Source organism: Odocoileus virginianus, chromosome 4 (genome assembly GCF_023699985.2).
Source record: "Odocoileus virginianus isolate 20LAN1187 ecotype Illinois chromosome 4, Ovbor_1.2, whole genome shotgun sequence".
NCBI lineage: Eukaryota > Metazoa > Chordata > Mammalia > Artiodactyla > Cervidae > Odocoileus > Odocoileus virginianus.
Window position 1 is genome coordinate 63,596,649 of NC_069677.1, and position 22,452 is coordinate 63,619,100.

General features: G+C 39.8%; 1 protein-coding gene across 1 annotated transcript in view; it reads left to right on the forward strand.

Moving 5' to 3' along the window:
• The window catches only part of SLC9A9 (solute carrier family 9 member A9), a 639,391-nt gene that overhangs the window by 14,106 nt on the left and 602,833 nt on the right, over nt 1-22,452 (forward strand). Inside the window, exon 2 of the mRNA XM_070466623.1 lies at nt 4,195-4,397. Coding sequence (XP_070322724.1) covers nt 4,195-4,397 — 203 coding nt within the window. The remainder of the gene's footprint in view (nt 1-4,194; nt 4,398-22,452) is intronic.

Consider the following 22,452-nt stretch of genomic DNA (forward strand, 5'->3'; position numbering starts at 1 on the left):
AGCCCAGGTCTCCCCTCTGGGACTTGGGATGTTCTTTGTAGGACTGTGAGTACTTTAGGAATGAGGACTGTTGTCCAGCTCTGACTTGCAGGTTTGTATGCTGCTGGAGCGAGGCCAGGGCTCACTTGAGGACAGGTTCCCACCTCTGTCACTCTAGTCACCTTGAAGCTCAGACTTGTCGACCCAGGGGATACATTTGGACTAGAGTTTCTATTTGAAGAAGGTAATGCCACCAGCCTGCCAGGTGACAGAGCTCAGCAAAGTGTCATACTTGTGAGGATAAACCTGGGACCAGGGCTGTGTGCACATGTGTTGGTGATATTGCTTTCATGGGAGAGGCTGCCTTCTTTTCTCCCTGGGCAGGTAGGGTCAGCTTCATGACTTACCAAAGAGAGTGCTGGTTTGTTATTTATAAGTCATGGTAGATAGTCTCCTCTTTCCTTCTTCTGCATACAAGTGGCTGATACTTTCTTTATCCTGTATCTTTGTGGGGGTGTAAAAAACGATCCCCGTTCATTAGCATTTTCTTCTTATTAGCAATCCTTCTTTATCCGTCACCTACTCTCTTGTAATACTGGGCAGGAGTGCGTTCACTCAAGACTCCACATTTGTGTCAGCATACAGCTAAAGCTGTGAGTGGCTGTCAAAAGCATTGTGAAGCTCTCTGAGTAGGTAGTCTGGCCTCCAACATTAAGGATTTTCTAGTTGCTGCTACTGCACACAGATGAGTGGATGTGTTTGTTAACCAAGTTCATAGTGAAACTGCAGCTCCCCCACTGATCCTTATCCTAGGCTAAGATGACTCCTCTCAACCCTTGGGGTGGAGGAGAAGGAGGGCCAGGGTCTTTTGTTTAGTGTGTTAATTTAAGTCTTCCAAGAAGCAGATGCTGGAAAGAGATTAGTTGTACAAAAGATTTATTAGGGGAACTTCCTTTGAGGAAAAATGGGGAGGGAGACTGAGGATGCTGGGCCAGCTGTCAGGCCTTGATGCAGCCCCATCCATCTCCTGTGGAGAGAGGGAAGGACAGGAGGCTGGCGAGGAAAAGGTTTAAGCTTCAGTGCAGTTTTAAAAAAGGTTTGACAAGGCTCTTACAGTCTTTGAGCCCTGGTGGCCCTTCAGAGGCCTGCTCAGTGCCCCTGATGAGATCGGTCGTTGGCTGATTTCTTAAGTTCCTCCAGTGAGCCTCTTCCCAAAGGCTGGACCCCGTGATGGCACAGAGCGCCGGGCATGGCCATTTAGATTTTGATTCACTGTATGAATTTAACCACAGAAACCCAGGTACTGAGCACTTGTTATTATGACAAATACTTGTTTTCCCTGCTTAGGAAAGAATGATGGACACTTCATGTTTACTCCCTGTTATTGCACCGAAAGCGCATTGCAAAAATAAAACGACTCACCTTTTGGGAATTTCAGACCTTATCAACAATATAGTTTCTGTCTATTCAGGTGCACACAGTATCTTGTTTCCCTTCTATATATCCCACTAAGTAGAAAGCTTAAGAGGTCATAGTATCATTCATGGTACTTGCCAAGTAACATTTAGAGAATAAATTCTCCCTAAGATTTCATTAGAGTGTTGGAAAAAAATGGTATTCTTACACAGGCATCCTAAACCACGTACAGTGTATATGGTGTGTCTTCCCTTCTCTTTCCTGACTAGTTTTATTACAGTCATTTGACACTGCATGTGGAAGGCTGCCCACTACTCTGTGATGGGTCAAGTGCTCATAGTGGTTACAAATCCATCACTTATTTGTTTTCTTTCTAACAAAAGTTAGCATTAAGTATTTCTCACTGTTATGGGGGAGTAGACCAAATAGTGAAGTAGAATAAGTAAGATAAAAATATTCTTGACAGAAATCTGCTTTCATTCTCACCTCTCACTCTAGTTTTCCACATTATTGCCAGAGTGATGGCTCTTACATGAAAATCTGACTGTTTTACTGTCCTGCCTAAAATCTTACAACAGTTTCATATTACCATTGGGTTAGAAGTAAGAACTCCTTAGCAGGACAGAGGAGCCTCTTTATAACCTGGCCCCTGTGGTCTAGTTTCTCTCTCTCTCCCTCTCTTTCTACTTAATCTCTTTTTACTCCACTGCTGGTTTCGTAAATCCATCAGATTTCTTAAGTTCCTTTGTATTTATATGGTATATTGTTAGGTTATCCTAGTGACTATTAACACAGAAGCACTCACATTTCAGTGAGTACACAAGAGAAGTTAACTTTTCACTCAATGGTCCAGTTCAGGTTTTCCTGGTTCGTGGATGGCTTTCTCCCACCTGGTGTCTCAGGGACTCAGGCTTCCTCAGTGTCGTGACTCTGTCTACCTATAGTACTGTTTTTTCGCCTCCACATCCATCTGATAGATGGCGAAAGAGAAGGGCGAAAGCTCACCTATTTCTTCAACACTGTGGCACACATCACTTTTGCTTATAATCTATCGGTGAGAACCCATCCAAACTCAAGACAACCAGAAACACAATCTCTGGGTGAGCAACCACTTCCTGACAACTATTCTATGCACTGGTGAATCAAAATTCTAGGGAACGTTTAGCTGTCTCTGCTGTTACTCACGTGCTGCTACCCACATGTGCAGCCTGGATCCCAACTCATTCCCTGATTCAGCTCATCTGGACAAATCTTATGTGACCTTTTAAGATTCATCTAAAGCTTTGCATCATTCAGAGGGCTTTGGAGTGTCTCCTCTCTATACTCATATAGCACAGAATCCTTACCAGCTGTCATAGCACATGTCATGTTGTATTATAATTGTTTGCTTATGGATCTTCATTTCACAAACTTCAGCTCCTGTAGGACTGGGAACTGTATTTTTATTTTAAATCTGTAAATGTCTGGCACAAAATATGTACCCAAATATGCACATTCATTTATTTAATGTGTTATTAAATAAATGAAAGGCAATTAAATGACTTGATTCACAGAAGAATGGCAAAACCCCCAGCATTTGATTTTTTTAAAGAGTAAACTGTGAATTTATCCTAAAACAAATACATCAGTTCTAATTTTAAACTGAGGAATGTGTACACCTCTAAAGTTTCTTTGCTTTTTTTGTTAATAAATCCATAATATTAAGAGAATTCACATTTATCAGATTACCATGAGCATCCTAACAGTTTGTAAACTTAAAAGTCAAAGATTGTCACTTGAGTCCAACTCTTTATTGCGTGCTATATTGTGTCATTAAAATGTGTTTGGCTGCAGGTAAGGATAAATTTGACTTTAAATAGTTTGAAAAAAATTAGAAAATGTGTTATGTCACATAATAAGTCTAGAATTAGGGTAGGACTTCGCAAGTGGCACAATGGTAAAGAATCCTCCAGCCAATGCAGGAGACACGGGTTCACTCCCTTGGTGGGAAAGATCCCCTGGAGTAGGAAATGGCATCCCACTCTAGTATTCTTGCCTGGGAAATCCCATGAACAGAGGAGCCTGGTGAGCTACAGTCCATGGGGTTGCAAAGAGTTGGATATGATTGAGCACCTGAACACACACTCAGATTAGGCTCCGGGATAGGTTGATCCAGGGCTCAGTGAAGTTATTCAAGACCTAGGTTCTGTCTATATCTCAGTCCTATGATCCTGGGGGTTCTGACTGCGTCCTTGGACTGTATCCCCTCAGGGTGACAAGATAGCTGCCAGCAAAATGTGGAGAAACATATTGCCTTGATCATGTCCTAAGGGAGAGACAGTATAAGAAGACTTGTCCCCTAACCATAGCACATAAGTGCTGCCTATTAGTCTGATGGGGCTCTCTCAGATATGTGCTGATCTATGGACCAGAAACTTTCTCCAGGGGAATTCCATCTTCTGACTGATTAGATTACTCAGTATCTGTCACAGAGCCAAGGTTTTCTTGAAGCAATTGGATGGAAAAAAGAAGTGGGTAGCTCTTTTCTCCAAAATCTGTGGGTCCATTAGGAAGGAAAAAAGGAGAGGTACTAAGTGTCCATTGCAAATATCAATTCACAAAGAGTCGGACATGACTTAGTGACTGAACAACAAAAATCTATTGAATTGGTGCCAATGGACGGGTAAACAATTTTCTAAGCCAGGCAATGATCCTTTCTCCTGCCACCTATATAAGTTCCAAATCATATATTTGAAAGCATGGAGTAATGAACATTTTAGATTACGTTCCTCCAGTACAGTTATTTATTCTTTATTTTAGGTCTCGTAATGGGATTAATTTTACGATATGCTACAGCACCAACTGATATTGAAAGTGGAACTGTATATGATTGTGGAAAACTGGTCTTCAGCCCATCAACTCTTCTGATTAATATCACTGATCAAGTTTATGAATATAAATACAAGAGAGAAATAAGCCAACACAACATCAATCCTCACCAAGGCAATGCTATACTTGAAAAGGTAAGGATCCTTTCTATCTGGCCACATATTTTTGTTTTCCAGTGTAAATAACTGTGTCATATATAAGCCACCATAGAGAGTGCATTCACACACATACAGATGCCCCCTTAAACACCATACTCATGGGGCAATTTCATTTACTAAGTGGTTAATGTCTTGATATGTTCTTATTGTAAGCTCAGTTGTCTGTATATTTCTTCTAGAAGCTGAAAAAAAGTGCTTCTTATTATAACTGTTTTGCAAACCACAGTTACATTAGGGAAAAAGATAATAATAACTCAGCTGACTCTACCTTTAATGTTACTTGATTCAAGTTTTCACACATGTGTTTTAAGTGTTATTGCATATATATATATATTGTGGTTGTTGTATATGTTACCAGCTGGCTACTAAGTTTAAATCTCCCTTAAGCCGAAGGGAAAACGAAGGAGAATGAAGACATTTGCACTTGCAAACCTTAATTTAGAATGGCTGACTTTTAGCTGCCAACATAAAACACTGGCCCCTTGGCTGTTTATAAATGCACTGACACATAGTCGCTCTCAAGAGATCTTGACTCCCATCTGTTTAGTTACAGAATCTTAGATTGAAAAAAGAAAAATTGTGAAGTTATTCACCTTCTAAAAATGGTTTTATTATTGCAAATGTGTGAACTGCTTCGGTTATTGGAAGAGAAAATTTCTTTTGCTCTCAGGACTCTGGGTTAGAAAACAGGTGAGGCTACCTTTTTGGTGCCTAGTGTGTGGATCAGTCTTTGTAACGAGTAAATTTGTGTTTAACAACACAAGTGCGTGCTAAGAATCAGGATCTTGCATGACTTAGTCTAGCTCCTTTTGTGTCAAAGCTGAGAACTTCCTTGAAATTATGGAAGTGCATTTTACCACTTTTATTCCGTACAGATTTAGTTTTCTTTCAAAATACACCTTTTTCCTCCCTCCATTTTGAGAGATCTGGGGCAGTAGGGGAGATACATGACCTGCCATTTTTCTTCACTCAAGAGGAGTAATTTTTAATATTTTTTTTCACACTATCTCCCAACTAGCAAATTTCTAGGTTAACTTCCTCCTAGCACTTGGTAAGGGCTCTGGAAAGTCAAACTGATTATAATACTAGCCTAAATCATGCTTAGGAAAGTGAAGCGAAGCACAAGAAACAAAATTAAATAATATGTTTCCGAAGTAAACAGGAGCAAATTCTAGATCTTTGACTTTCTTGAGTGATCTCTTCTGTGAGATTCTTTCTATTCTCATGAATAATGGAAAATAATCTATCTTGAAATAAATAATTTTTTAAAGTGAACTTATTAGCAGCATAGGATTTAAACACCCTCGTCTGTTTTAATTTTCTTAGTACCAGACATAACTTATTTCGCTTCCCTTTTTATCTGAGTTTCTAATCAGCTCTATTTCTTCAAACAGGTTTGAGTCCCATCCCCCACAAAGGTGCTAATAATTTTCTCTATCATTATAGCAATTTGTTTTCTAACAGGACTGCCTGCGAGCACCTGATCAGAAATTCTGTTATGGTATTACTGACATATTGATTTTTATCAACAGTCAATTACAGTGTTTGCCTTTAAAAAATTAAGGCAAGAGATGGAGAAAAATATGGAGTCTTCTTGGTTTTTTCCTTTGGCTGGATTTTCTCACATGAAATGTTGAATTGACTTTGAATGGTTCAAGTATTTTATAGACTAACTTCTAAAGCATGTGACTTATTGAATCACAATTAGCATTTGTTCCTCTGGGCTTTCCAGGCTGGCCATGGGCAGCTCAGTACCCAGGGTAAATTCCCAAGTTCCTTGCTGGTGGAAAAAGGAGCGTCTACTAGTACACTTACCTTATTAGACAATTTTAAGTAGAAAGGATGGTTTTAATAAATGTCCACAGTATATTTTAGCACACATATGTTGCTTATGTGCTAACGTTAGGGAACCCTACTTAGTCTGTGAAAATGAAATGCCCATAGTCTGTCTTCCTTACTGAGAATTCTCCACTGCATACAATTATTCATATGAATCAAGCAATTGCTCAGTCTATGTCAAATGCAAAAGAATTCCAAAATAAGTCCAGTTTTTGAAAGGTTTAACATGGAGTTACAGAGGTAACATGGAATAATGGGAAAAAAATTCAGGACCAGAAAGACCTGTCATCTATCTTTAGTAAGTTCTTTGAACTTCCTAAGCTCCAACTTTCTTATTTGTAAGGTGGGTAGATTAGAACTATTTTGTAGGTTGTTTCAGTGTTTGAGTGAGATGATGTATAGAAAGTGCCTGACTGCCATAGGCCTTTTATACTGCATGGATCTCACTGCCTTGTTACTGCTTCCGCTGCCACTTCTAACACCACCACCACCACCATCACCACTGCATGACCTTTAAGACCAGTGCTACCATTACTACTACTAGATAATATGTGAATGCTTAATACATTCAGGATTAATGGAATATATGTTTTTTCCTTTTATTTAATATCTTTGGGGGGGATAAGACCAACATATAGTATATGTTAGTATCTGATTCAGTTCTAAATTATATAGACTATGAGTTTCTTAAAACTTTACAGGTTAGTTGTCATAGATATTTGAGCTTATTAGGGAGGCTTACTGGAGGAGGTGGTACTTGAGAGGGCTTTCAAAGGTAGGTATGGCTTGAATAGGCAGCAGGACTGAGTTCAGAAATATCTGGGCAGGATTGGAGGATGAGGCTGCAGGAAGTGGTTAACTAGGTGAGAAGGGAAGAGGGCCTTGTGGATTCTTTGGTTCAATAGAATCTGCTTGATTTATAGGAACAGTGTGAGGAGAAGAATATAAGATTCCAGGGTTTCAGGCCTGGCTGGGAGAATATGAGGGTCCCAGGATAGTGGGAAGGGAGAGAAAGATTTGTGGAAGAGAGTGGATGAAAATGATCTGCGGATCTGCAATTAGAGAGAGATCATCTAATTCAGAGCAAGAAAAAAAGAACTGACTTCATTACATTGAACTCCATTCTTTAATAGATGAGTAAATGAACTTGAGCACTAAAATTGATTTAGTGCTTTATTCAGTGATTTTCAAATTTGTCTGAACTTTGGAATCACTAGAACAAGCTTCAAAAAATTCTGATGCTTATATTCTATCCCCGGAGTTGGTGATTTTACTGGTTTGGGGTGTAGCCTGAGCATTGGAAATTTTGGAAGATCACCAGAAGAGTCTAATGCACAGGCAAGTTTAGGAACCATTTATTTAGGTTCTATGTTATGTTTGGGTGAATATAGCAAGGAAATAAATGCCATGTTTCTGCTTCTTCTCACTTCCATTGCTGTGGATCTAACAGCCCCCTTTACACACAAAGCACTTTTCTCACTTCAGGACCTCTACACATGTTGTTCTTAACATATGTTGTCTAAAATGGTCTTACTTCTGCTCTATGGATGTCAGACTACTTCCTATTCCTGGAATCTTGAAATGCCATCTCTTCAGAGAAGGCTTGTCCTGTGATTTTCTCACATTGCATCCTCTCTCTCTCTTTTTCCCTCTCTTTTGTTTCAAAGTACTTTTAGCACATCTGAAATTTGATATGTATTTTCTTGTTTATTAATTATAATTCTTACATTATTTGATGTCCACTAGACTGTATACTTCACAAAGCAGGGGTCCATGCCTTTTTCTATTGACCAATGTGTCCCCAAAGCCTACCATAGAGCCCAGTGCATACTGCTGCTAAATAAATAGTTTGTGAATGAATGAATGAATGGAGGAATCTGAGTGCTTGATGGAATATATACAGCTGGAATATTTGGAAGATACCATTTTGGAGTTAGTAGGAGAATGGCCCAGATACTTAATGGTTGAAGAGACTAAGATATCATATAATCTTAGTTGTGTTCATATAGATATAAATTCATATACAGAGATATTACATGCTGGGCCCAGGGTCCCAGTAATTATATTACTGGTCAGAGGCAGAACGGAGACCTGAAGCACTTTACTCTGAGTACTGAGTAGTTTATCAGATTTCACACCACTGGACAGGCTCTGGAGTGGCCTTGTGGACAGAGAAGGGCTGAGGCCTGGACAATCTGACACAGAGATGTGTGAGGGGAGATGAGGACCAGTACTAGAAAGGGAAGTTTTCCAGAACTGCAGAAACAGGTCTAGCACTAGGGTGTCATGGAAGCCGTTGGTGTGGCCCCACTGGGTCCTTTTTCTTTGTGGGACAGATTAAAGGGAGTACTTGGCCTTTGTTTCTGAAAGTTACAGGATGAGGAAGTGAGTTTCACTCTCAGAATGCAGTTTAGGGGCTTGGATGAAATTTCTGACTTTAGGATTTGAAGAGGCTGGAATAAATTCCTGTGCTATATAGTCATCTCTTGGAATACCAATAAAAGCACATGTATTTCTGGGATGGTTAGGTCTTGACGTGCTTGGAAACAGCACTGAGCTTGATGGCTTCCTGGGTTTCTTCCAATAATATGGTATAAAACTGGAAAATAGGAGAGCTGTTGGCATTTATATAAGCAGCACTGTACTGTGCTTTCATACCACATTGTAAACATATAAAATTTTTAAGAATTGCCATATGCCAAGCTTCTTTTGTTCATGCTCAATACAGATAAAAGTGTAGAGAAGAAAAAATATTTTCACTTAAAGATGTGTGAAAACAGTATTTTTCTATATATTTTAAGCAGCTGATGATCTCAAAACAACCTTCTGAGAGACTAAAACTAGAATTATGTTTATTTATATCTATTCAGTTGACATTTCCAGAACTATTTGTCAAATTGTTCTGTGGGTCCACTATATCCTTTAGTAATTTTATCTGAGTGGGGCCTATATTCTATTACATATTGTCTTTACAGACATTAATTTGTTATAAAATATTTAGGAATATAAAAATGTCTACTAGGCATTTTCTGAATTTAATATCAATAGGAAGTTAAAACTTGTTTTTGAAAAAGAACTTTCTCTGTCATTCATCCTTTCATTCATTCCTTCAACACAAGTGAACTGATTTCCATCAGTTTTGATTCTAAATAAGGAATGATCTCAAGGAGTTTATTAGTAAATCTGGGGGGAATGCAGCATATGAATAAATGAATAAATATACCACAAGACAGCTATCAAAGGAGTGGGTCAAATACCATAGACGTTCAGAGGGGGTGATATTATTTCTTGTTAGGATGATAGGCTAAGCACCGAAGAATTGATGTTTTTGAACTGTGGTGTTGGAGAAGACTCTTGAGAGTCCCTTGGACTGCATGGAGATCAACCTAAAGGAAATTAACCCTAAATATTCATTGGAAAGATTGATGCTGAAGTTGAAGCTGAAGCTCCAATACTTTGGCCACCTGATACAAAGAGCTGACTCACTAGAAAAGACCCTGATGCTGGGAAAGATTGAAGGCAGGAAGAGAAGGGGATGACAGAGGATGAGATGGGTGGATGACATCACCTATGCAACGGACATGAGTTTGAGCAAGCTCCGGGAGATGGTGAAGGACAGGGAAGCCTCGTGGGCTGCAGTCCATGCGGTTACAAAGAGTCGGACATGACTGAGTGACTGAACAACAACAAAGGGTGATAGGAATGATTTTGAGGAAGGATAGCTGATTGACTCTGGTAGTGGTATATGTAGTGTTTGGAGGTTGGAGAGTCATTCCAACCATGGGTAGAAAAAAGGGTAGAGAATATTCCAAGAAAGAAAGTCATTTCTAAGTTGTTGAAGTATGGAAGATCAATGAAACATAGGGTAGGGATAAGGGCAGAGTCTGGCTACAGAATCACTTAAATTCCAGGCTGAGTAATGCCCACTGTGTTTGTAGGCATTCAGTGGAAGAATGCAGTGTTGACAAAAAAAAAAAAAAAATCAAAGAAATAGTTAGGCTGCTGTGTACAAGGTAGAGAGTGAAAGCGGAGAGACAGCTAAGTTTTAAGATTGAATGGTAACCGAGGGGCAGATAGAAGAGAAAGAAGGAAGGAAGACACTGTAAAGTTTAGATCAGTTGGTCACGAGGAGGAAGGATGAAGAGCTAATTCTGCTGCTGTGTCTTGCAGGTTCATAGAAAATGGCAGGACAGAAGTGGATACCTTAGAAGTTAAAGGAAGGAGCTGTTTTATAGTGAAAAATCACAAATATAGTTTAAAACTATGATGAATGAATCAATCAATCTCATTTATTTATTTTTCATTGATTTAACACATTATGTTTTTCTTTTTTTTCCATTTATTTTTATTAGTTGGAGGCTAATTACTTTACAATATTGTAGTGGTTTTTGCCATACATTCACATGAATCAGCCATGGATTTACATGTGTTCCATCCTGATCCTCCCTCCCACCTCCCTCCCCATTCCATCTGTCTGGGTCTTCCCAGTGCACCAGCCCTGAGCAGTTGTCTCATGCATCCAACCTGGGCTGGCGATCTGTTTCACACTTGATAGTATACTTGTTTCAATGCTATTCTCTCAGAACATCCCACCCTCACCTTTTTTTCCACAAAGTCCAAAAGTCTGTTCTATATATCTGTGTCTCTTTTTCTGTTTTGCGTATAGGGTTATCATTATCATCTTTCTAAATTCCATATATATGCGTTAGTATACTATATTGGTTTTTATCTTTCTGGCTTACTTCACTCTGTATAATGGGCTCCAGTTTCATCCATCTCATTAGAACTGATTGAAATATATTCTTTTTAATGGCTGAGTAATATTCCATGGTGTATATGAACCACAGCTTCCTTATCCATTCGTCTGCCGATGGGCATCTAGGTTGCTTCCATGTCCTGGCTATTATAAACAGTGCTGCGATGAACATTGGGGTGCATGTGTCTCTTTCAGATGTGGTTTCCTCGGTGTGTATGCCCAGAAGTGGGATTGCTGGGTCATATGGCAGTTCTATTTCCAGTTTTTTAAGAAATCTCCACACTGTTCTCCATAGTGGCTGTACTAGTTTGCATTCCCACCAACAGTGTAAGAGGGTTCCCTTTTCTCCACACTCTCTCCAGCCTTTATTGCTTGTAGACTTTTGGATAGCAGCCATCCTGACTGGCATGTAATGGTGCCTCACTGTGGTTTTGATTTGCATTTCTCTGATAATGAGTGATGTTGAGCATCTTTTCATGCTTGTTAGCCATCTGTATGTCTTCTTTGGAGAAATGTCTGTTTAGATCTTTGGCCCATTTTTTGATTGGGTCATTTATTTTTCTGGAATTGAGCTTCAGGAGTTGCTTGTATATTTTTGAGATTAATCCTTTGTCTGTTGCTTTGTATGCTATTATTTTCTCCCAATCTGAGGGCTGTCTTTTCACCTTGCTTATAGTTTCCTTTGTTGTGCAAAAGCCTTTAAGTTTCATTAGGTCCCATTTGTTTGTTTTTGCTTTTATTTCCAATATTCTGGGAGGTGGATCATAGAGGATCTTGCCGTGATTTATGTTGGAGAGTGTTTTGCCTATGTTCTCCTCTAGGAGTTTTATAGTTTCTGGTCTTACATTTAGATCTTTAATCCATTTTGAGTTTGTTTTTGTGTATGGTGTTAGAAAGTGTTCTAATTTCATTCTTTTACAAGTGGTTGACCAGCTTTCCCAGCACCACTTGTTAAAGAGGTTGTCTTTTTTCCATTGTGTATCCTTGCCTCCTTTGTTGAAGATAAGGTGTCCGTAGGTATGTGGATTTATCTCTGGGCTTTCTATTCTGTTCCATTGATCTATATTTCTGTCTTTGTGCCAGTACCATACTGTCTTGATGACTGTGGCTTTGTAGTAGAGTCTGAGTTCTGTTCAGGGTGCCACTTCTAAACACGAGTGTGATTTACCCACAAATCAATTCCTGGCACTTTAACAGCTATGGGAGAAGAAAGAATAACCTAGTAACGGCCTTCCCAGAGGGGCTCAAGGGATGGGCCCACAGACCCCAATGTTTATATGAGGACCTCGGTTCCTTGCTCAAATAGAGGCTTGCTTGACTCAAGCTGGATCAGAAGTTGTCTCCTGGAGTTCTGTTAATGCCTGTTGGAAAGCTGAGAGCTGAGTTACATAATTAGTTAATTTCAAGGCTTCAGGGTCTATAACAGTGTCCATGGGTAAGAAAGGCCTTCCATAAATACATTCAAAGGGGGACAGTCCCTCCTTTTGGGGGGCAGTTCGAGCCCTCATTAAAGCTATGGGTAGGACTTTAATCCAATTGTCCTGTGTCTCTTGAGTTAACTTGCACAGATGTCTTTTGATAATGTCATTAGCATTTTCAACTCTTCCTGAGGATTGGGGACTCCAGGAACAGTGTAAGTGATATTCTATTCCTAGAGCTGTAGACACCCCCTGAGTTACAGCAGCTTTAATGGTGGAGCCATTGTCACTCTGAAGTGTTTAATAGGTTCTCCTGTTGCTGTTTTAAACTGTCTTTCTTTCCATATTGCAGCATGAGCATGTAAAGTGAAATAAGCATAAGGTCAGCAGACCATTTGGCTAGAAAAGTCTTGCAGACCTAGTAGATTTTCAAAAAGTTGTCAGCACAGTTAAATTTATACTTCCTATAATTTATAAATCAGTTGACTGTAGTGTAAAAAGTCAAAGGAAACCCCAGTGAAAAGTTTGCCAAGCCTTCACTTCCTGTGTGACAAATGACACTATCATTTGGTAAAGAAAGTTATTTTAGGGCAAGTTAAACTACTAAGCAATCAGTCTTGTCTGTTGTTACAATAAAGAGAATTGTCAGGCAAATAGGTCACACTGAAGCTATTATCAATTGTGTTGATAGTACTGTGTATTTTTGAGATATTTTAAGGAAGTCCTTATAGCAACAGTAATTATATGACTTTAAAAAATAACTTTGTATGTGCAGTATTAAGACATCAATGTCTGATTTTTTTCTCACTGTCCAACTTTTTCTGAAGATAATTTTGACTGTTTGTGGTTCAGAGTCTTAATTCTCACATATTTATTTGTAAACTATTTCTGTTCTTTCCAGTCTTTCTTTTTGCTTGGTTATTCTGGCTTCAGAATCCAGAAGGCAAAACTCTTCTGCTAACAGGAACAGCTTGATCAGAAAGAGTCATTAGACCATGAGATACATATGTGCACTCAGTGCTGGGACATTTTGGGGGAAGATAAAGACAGGAAAGGGATGTCTAAAACTGTTCTAGCCACAGTGAGAGAAGCAAGTGTCACGATAAATCAGCACTTGGAGTTTGGAGAAACCCTTATAGAATACTCTCAAGTATTTCTCCACTCTGTAGAGATCAAGAGTTCATGATTTATGTTTCTCTATCATGACCAGTCCTGATTCTTACACATGAGAGGGTCTCAGGGAATCTCAAGTTTGACAGTGCATGGATTGAGTCTCTTTGGATAGACATATATTTTTATCATAAACCTTCCTTAAGAGATCTATTGTTAATAAAGAAACCTAACATTTTTAATTCATTTTATCTATTTTCTTCCACTTTGTTCAACTTTCTTTGTAGAATTTTGGCCTGATGCATGATTTCAGAAATGTTTAAGACTCAGTATTCCATTAAACTTCTTCCAGTTCTATTGAGATAAATTAGCATATAAGATTATGTCAGTTTAAGCTGTACAACATAACGATTTTCTATAGCTACATAGATAGCTATAGGGCTTCCTAGGTGGTGCTAGTGGTAAAGAACTCCTCTGCTGATGCAGGAGAGCTGAGAGATAGGAATTCAATCCCCTGGATGAGGAAATGGCAACCCACTCCAATATTCTTGCCTGGGAAATCCCATGGACAGAGGAGCCTGGTGGGTTATAGTCCACAGGGTCACAAAGAGTTGGACACAGGTGGAGGGACTTAGCATGCATGCATGCACGCATATATATCTATGTATGTATCAAATGCAAAATGATTATCACAATAAGTTTGGTTAACCTTCATCAATTGTTAAATCATGTTGTTACAAATTTTTTGTCCTGAGAACCTTTAAGTTCTTAGCAACTTTTGAATATACAGTACAATGTTATTAACTATAGTCACCATGCTGTACATTACATCCTCAGGATTTTATAACTGGGAGTTTGTATCTTTTGACCACCTTCAACCATTTTTCCATCCCTCTTCTCTCACCTCTGGCAACAGTCAATCTGTTCTCTGTTTCTATAGTTCTTTTTAGACTCCAAATAAGTGAGATGATATAGTTTTGCCTTTCTCTATTTTATTTCACTTAGCAACATGTTCTCATGTTCCATCCATGTTATTGCACATGGCAAAGTTTCTTGCTTTTGCATGGCTGAATAATTCTACTACATATTAATCCAATTATCCATCAATGGACACAGGTTATTTCCATGTCTTGGTTATTGTAAATAATGAGACAGTGAACATAGGAGTGCAGCCATCTCTACAAGGTTGTAATTTCAATTTGGGGGGATATATTCTCAGAAGTGGGATTGCCAGATCATAATGTAGTCCTATTTTTCTTTTTTTTTTTTTTTTTTGAGAAATCTCCATACTGTTTTCCCTGCTGGCAGCACCAATTTACTTTCCCAGAAACAATGTGCAAGTGTTCCTTTTTCTATTCCACATCTGGAATAGAAAGGTAACACTTGTTACCTTTTGTCTTTTCTATGATAGGCATTTTAACAAGTGTATCTCCTATCTCTTTGTGCTTCTGACTTGCATTTCCCTGATGATTAGTTCCATTTGGTTTTAAATTAGTCATTGAACAACATAAATTTTCTGTATTCATTTAGTCATTCAACAACTATTTATTGGGCATTATTCATATGCTAAGTACTCATTTTAAGTGATGCAGATACAGTAGTGAACAAAACAAAGCCCTCACTCTCATGGAGCTTAGATCCTAAGGGGGAGCTAGACAAGGTACAGTTCAGTACAAGTATTTATAATCTAATGTCAGGAGAAGACAAGGGCTATGAAGCCAGGTTAACAACATGAGAAGATGGCAAGAGAATTGTATTTAGATATGCTTTGCAGGGAAGCCCTCATTGAAAAGGTGAAGTTGGACCCTAGATCTGAATGAATTTGGGAGTAAGCCACACAGAGATCTGGAAGAAGAGAACAAAACTAAATAATAGAAGATGTCTTTACTTTCTTGAGGTCAATTTTTCCCTTTGCCAGTTCTTTGCTGTATTTTTCATGAATATCCAAGATCATTTTGTCGATAATAGAAGTTCTGGAAAAATTCTATTCATTGTGATTGAGAAAGGTGGAGGGAAGAAGAGAGATGTCAGCTTGGAATGGGCAGTGAAAATACAGAAAATGCAGAAATAACAGGAACATCATTGCCCCAAAGGCTGGCAGTCTTGACATAGCATCCAGGCCACTTTTGCAGTCTTGTCTTCAGAATGCATAGTCCAGATATGAAGGAGTTGTTTTGTGACAATTTAGTTGTAACTTGGAGCACTCCAAATGCAAGATTAGTAATTACCCTTGTTGTTTAGTTGCTAAGTCGAATCTGACTCTTTTGTGACCCCATGGACTATAGCCCACAAGGCTCCTCTGTCCATGGGATTTCCCAAGAAAGAATACCAGGGTGGGTTGCCATTTCCTTCTCCAGGGGATTTTCCTGACCCAGTAACTGAGCCCATGTCTCCTGCATTAGCAGGCAAGTTCTTTACCATTGAGCCACCAGGGAAGCCCAAGAATAACCCTAGACAGCTCTGTTAGACAGAGTTTGGATTAAGTCCTTGCCACCTGGAATGCAGCTTGGCTTTTTCACACAGTGGTATGGACGCGGCACTCAAAAATCCTTCTGACTTCCTTTCTTCTTCACAGATCATCACATATCGTCACTCAGTGTTCTAAGGAAGCTGACTACTGGGACATTTATTTGTGGTAGGATTGAATTCCAACCAGATGTCCAATTTTATTTCTTAACAAAAAACCTAGCTATTCAAAATAATGTAAAAGCTTCTGGTGGCAATAATCTCTTGGATGTCATGTTATTAGAGCATAGATTGTACTGATGTCTCTCACACTCACTTTTGGTTGGCAAAGGAAAGGAGTCATGTGAAAGTGCATGAGTAGGATGAACACTGGCATCGGTGCACTTCCTAATGTGACAAAACTTGATAAGAGGAGGGTGGCTATCGAGAAAAGGGACAGCATCTCAGGTTCTAGACTTCGAGCCCAAGAAAGTATCCCTGACCACCATGGGGAGAAACAACTGATATGCCTACCATCTCCCAATCACTCCTTCCTCCTGACTGGTGCCTGGTTTTGGACCATCTCTGGTCAACCATTTGCCTAGTTCCAGAAAGGACTTAGTGGCATCACAGATACATTTTTAGGAACTACAGGAGCCAGCATGGCAGACCACAACATGGACTAGCATTTTGGGATGCTGAGTAGCCATCCACTTAGATATCAAAGTTCCTTGGTAGCTCAGATGGTAAAGAATCTGTCTGTAGTGCAGGAGACCTGATTTGATCCCTGGGTCAGGAGGACCCCCTGAAGAAGGGAATGGCTACCCATTCAAAGGATAGGTTTTCAAAGCTATTTTAGGGGGTTGTGGGTGACTGGGGGCTCTAAAGCTATTCTATTTCCCTGTCCTACTCAGTTCAAGATCATGGTGAAACGTGTTCCTTGAGAGGCAATCTTTAAAAACTGACTTAAAACTTGTTATTTGATAATATTTTCTGTATTTACTAATGTCTTATATTTAATGTGTGTTACCTCAGAACAAACTATTCCTCATAAGTGACCTTTCCAAAAAACCCTCAAATATTATTCTTTTAAATATCAACACATACATGATAGGAACTGGCATGTATGAGACAGCATAGTATGGTAACAGCCCCATTCTACAATCAAAATACTTTGGTTTGAACCTCTGGTCTACCTTTAACCTGCTGGGTGATCTTCAGCATCTGACATAATCCTTGATGCCTTTGTTTTGTCAAATGAGGCAATACTAGTACCAACCTCAAAAAGTTATTATGAGAGCTAAATGAAATAATTCATATAACCAGCTAATGTGCTTTAGCATTAATAAATCCTCAGTAAATTACTTGTTATTATTGAGCATCAGTTAAACTATTGAGTATGTTTACCTTATATTTGCCCATTTATTTGTAAATGACATGCAAGTGCTATTGTACAATGTATTGTGTATATTATAAAGTGAAAGTGTTAGTCGTGTCTGACTCTTTATGACCCCATGGTCTGTAGCCCACCAGGCTCCTCTGTCCGTGGAATTCTCCAGGCAAGCATACTGGAGTGGATAGCCATTTCCTTCTCCAGGCAATCTTCCCAACTCAGGGATTGAACCCCGGTCTCCTGCATTGCAGTCAGATTCTTTACCACTAGCGCCACCTAGGAAGCTCAGGTAATACTGCTATGAGAAAAGAGTATCAAACTAGAATTTTTCAAAGGATGAGAAAAAAATACATAAAGTTTTCTGCACACTTAGGTGGATCATCTTGTTCACTTCCTAACATATATACACCTCAACTTAAAGAGCAATAAACAGGTCATATTTTATTAAAATCTTATTTTTACTTTATTTTTTATATTTTTCTTGAAAATAATTTTCTTGAAAAATTTTGCTCTTTTCTGAAATCTCACTGTATTCTGAGCCTCAGCAGCACCGATATGCATGTGGGCTCTAGGCCTGAGGCAGGGATGCTTTTAGGGGTTGTTAGCTTTGTGGAAACATTCAGTCCCACCCCAGGAGACCCCACATTACTATACTTCAATATCACGTCTTAAGGCTCCAGCTGAAGTTCTCCCACTATATCTTAGCTCAGATGTAAATTAATATTTATGTCTATGATGTTGGGTTATTGTCTATCTTCTCACTAGACTTCAGGAGGTCAGGGACCAGCTCTGTCCATGGTCCATTGTATTCCCAGTTCACAGCAGGGTGCCTGGCACCTGGTTGATACTCTGTGGACCCTGGCAAGTGAGTGGATGATATAATGAAGTATCCATCTCTGCTTGTCAGTTGCTACTTCTCAGTGCCACTCTGTCCTGTCTTCACTGTTGGCCATTTTATTCCCAAGCATCTATCACAGATTTCTCCTCAGAGTGAAGTACCAGGGTTCTGTGACGGTTTTCTTGCTGCTCAGACAGTTGAATTGTTGGCAGCTTTTTTCTTTTCTTTTTGGTGGTTGTTTATTTATTATTGCGGTATAATTGCTTAACAATGTTGTGTTGGTTGCTGCTGTACAATGAAGTGAATCAGCTATATGTATACACATAGTCACCTCCCTCTTGAGCCTCCCTCCTCTCCTCCCCCATATCACCCCTCTAGGTCACCACAGGGCACGGAGCTGAGCTCCCTGTGCTATACAGCAGGATCCCACTAGCTATCTGTTTTACCCACAATATTGTATATGTGTCAGTCCCGATCTCCCAGTTTATACCCCAGTCCCAACTCTCCATGTCCACTCACCTGTTCTCTGCATCTGTGTCTCTATTGCTGCCCTGCAAATGGGTTCCTCTGTACCATTTTTGTCTAGACTCCATATATATGTGTTAATATATGACCTTTTTCTCTTTCTGACTTACATCACTCTGTATGACAGACTCTAGGTCCATCCATGTCTCTACAAATGACCCAATTTCATTCCTTCTAGATGTTGGCCTTATCTCCAAATAATTGATCAAGGATAGAGGGAGAGGGAGACAAGGAGCTGGGCACAGGAGAGACAAAGAGAGAAGGAGGGAAAAGGGAGGGAGAAAAAGGGATTTCTCATGAAGATTTATAGTATGAGTACATACAACTTAAAATGTATCTTTCAATTCCTTTCCTGTTTGCTTTATTCCTTCTAAAACATTAAACTTAGGCAAGACTGCACATTTATCATTGTTTATCTCCAGCGAGTAATTATATAAGGTTCCATCCAACTGCATTTCCTGGTTCTTCTCTAAGGTCTTTAAGAAGCTCCTCATTAGTAGCTTACACAGCCCGAAGGCAGGGTAAACATAAGTGGCACAGAGGGGTGAGAACAATCAGAAGGAGTGAGGACCTTAAAGAAGATGTGCATTTAACTGGCTTGTCTCCTGATGCTATTTAAGCCTGTCTTGTGTTAGGGGTCTCCCAGCTGCTCCGCTCAGATCCATTTTTAGTTACACTAAGTCTCCTACCTACGAACCTTCAAGTTGTGAGCTTTCAAAGATGTGTATGTGTGTTTGTGTGTCCAATCATGTAAATTAGTTCACATGTCTGGTGTACATTGTCACGTGTGTACATCCTCTGCCAGAGATTGTGCTTTTGTATACTTTATAGTACTGTAGAGAGTATAGCAGTACAGTATCTTTATGTCAAGCCCAGGATGTCTGTAAGCAAGTGTGAAAACAGCAGTGATGTATCCGGTGCTACTGTGCTTTTCAGGATACTGTACTGTAAGATTAAAAATGTTTGATCTTTTGTGCTTGTTTGTTTGTGTATTATTTGGGTAAAAAGTATTATAAATCTATTACGGTACAGTACTATATAGCTGGCTGTGGTAGTTGGGTATGTATGTGCTGTGTGTTCAGTCCTATCTGACTCTTTGCGACCTCATGACGTAGTCCGCCAGGCTCCTCTGTCCATGGGATTCTTCAGGCAGGAATACTGGAGTGGGTTTCCATTTCCTTCTCCAGGTAGTTGGGTACATAGACTAACTTTGTGTACTTATGAACATGCTCTCAGAACAGAACTCAATTATATGTAGGTGACTTACTGTATAAGGCTAACTGGACATGGTCTGATTTACAGAGTTCTGCCGCAGGTAGAGGTGTGTTGAGTGAGGATGTCTTACAAATTCAGTTTCTTTTACTGTTGTTGTTGTTTGTTTGTGTCACATGGCATACAGGGTCTTAATTCCCCGACTAGGGACCAAAGCTGTGCCCCATGCAGTGGAAAGTGAAAGAAAGTGAAGTTGCTCAGCCATGTCCGACTCTTTGCGACCCCATAGACTATAGCCTACCAGCTCCTCTGTCCATGGAATTTTCCAGGCAAGAATACTGGAGTGGATTGCCATTTCCTTCTCCAGTGGATCTTCCCAGTCCAGGGATCGAACCTGGATCTCCCACATTGTGGGCAGACGCTTTACCATCTGAGCCACCAGGGAAGTGGGAACTTTCCTCTGTACCATTCTTTCTGACTATTGAGTTCCTAGAGGACTCAGAGGTAGAGTTTAGTGAGCAGGATGGTTAAGTGAGCTTGAGATCAATATCTTATGAATGGAAAAGGAAGGAAACCTGAGAGGGCCAAAGGGAGAAGTTAAGCTATGATGCAGGCCTGACAATTTTGTCTAATGCCTTGCAAGTTCTGAAGTTAGAATGGCTCTTCAGAGTCCTCTGCCATTGGACTGAGATGGCCTGGACTTTAAAACACCAAATCATTTTGTCTTTGGATGTGGGCCTCTCTGGAAAGGGCATGACTTTGCATGAGGCAATTCTTTTCAGTCTTACCAACCTCTGAAGGGACTGGCATTCTAAGCAGCAGAAGTGACAAGGCCTTCATTGAAGGAAAAGCCCAATATCTAACATATTGTAACCCTAATAGGGGAGGGAAATCTTTCTTTCTACCTGTCTAGGTTTTTGCCTAGGGCCCTTGTAACAAAAGACAGATTAACAAGAGAAAGACACACAGAAGTTTATTTCATATATGCCTGAGAGAAATCTAGAGAATGAGTTAAAAGAGATGGCTTAGAATTCAGGCTTCAATAACATCCTCAGCTAAGACAAAGAAAAGTTTTAGGAAGGTGACCTGGAAATGTCTGGTGAACAAGGGTAAAACTGTTGTGCAGATTTAAGTCTGTGCCTTTTTTATTGATAAATTTCATATGATTTAGACTTAGCTTTCTCTTCCTGGTATCAAGAAGGAGACACCCTTACACATGGAGGTTTCCTTTATGTTAATTTCCCTTGCTGTTGTTGTTGTCCAGTTGCTCAGTCTTATCCAACTGTTTGAGACCCCATGGACTGCAGCATGCCAGGCCTCCCTGTCCCTCACCATCTCCCAGAGTTTGCCCAAGTTCATGTTCATTGCATCAGTAATGCTGTCAAGCCATCTCATCCTCTGACACCCTCTTCTCCTTCTGCCCTCAATCTTCTCCAGCATCAGGGTCTCATCCAATGAGTCATCTGTTTGCATCAGATGACCAAAATCCTGGAGCTTCAGCTTCAGCATCAGTCCTTCTAGTGAATATTCAGGGTTAATCTCCTTTATGATTGACTGGTTTGGTCTCCTTGCAGTCCAAGGGACTTTCAGGAGTCTTCTTGTGCACCACAGTTCCAAGGCATCAATTCTTTGGCATTCTGCTTCTTTATAGTCCAGCTTTCACCACCATATGTGACCACTGGGAAGACCACTGGTAGCTTTGACTCTACTGACCTTTGTCAACAGGGTAATGTATCTGCTTTTCAACATACTGTCCAGGATTGTCATCGCTTTCCTTGCAAGAAGCAATCATCTTCTGATTTCATGGGTGCAGTCACCGTCCGCAGTGATTTTGGAGCCCAAGAAGAGGAAATCTGTCACTATTCCACCTTTTCCCCTTCTATTTGCCATGCAGTAATGGGGCTAAATGCCATGATCTTAGTTTTAATAGTTAGTCTTAAGCCGGCTCTTTCACTTTCTTCCTTCACCTTACAAAAGGGTAATTTCTAGTCTGTTTTCAGAGCATCTCCTTTGTCTGCTCTTTCTCAAAATAATCAGTTCAAAATAACTCTATGTCTAAAAGGCACTTTTTCGGGGAGGCGGGGTATGTAATAGATTCTGGTCTCCTATACCTTTCATAGTGTGAGAAACTTTATATATTTACGTAGGTCATGTGCTCAAGAAGAGTACCCAAATGATGAGTTAACACACAGCTGAAGTAAAAGAAGGCAGTGGAGTACTAGAACAGGCTTGTCTGTTCTCTGAGAGATGATCATTTATTTAATATCCAGAATCTTACAAGCCAGTTGATCAAACATGGGCAGCTTGAAATGGGTCATGGTGGGAGTATTTAGAAACCGTCAACTGCTGCAAATTCAGGCTTGTAGGCTTTTTTCTCTCTCCAGAGAGATGATTTACTAGCATACCACTGAATAAATGCCTATTTTTTGCATTTTTAAGAGAACTGGAAATATCTACACACCTCATGTTTCATCTCACAAAAAAGTTTTTTCTCA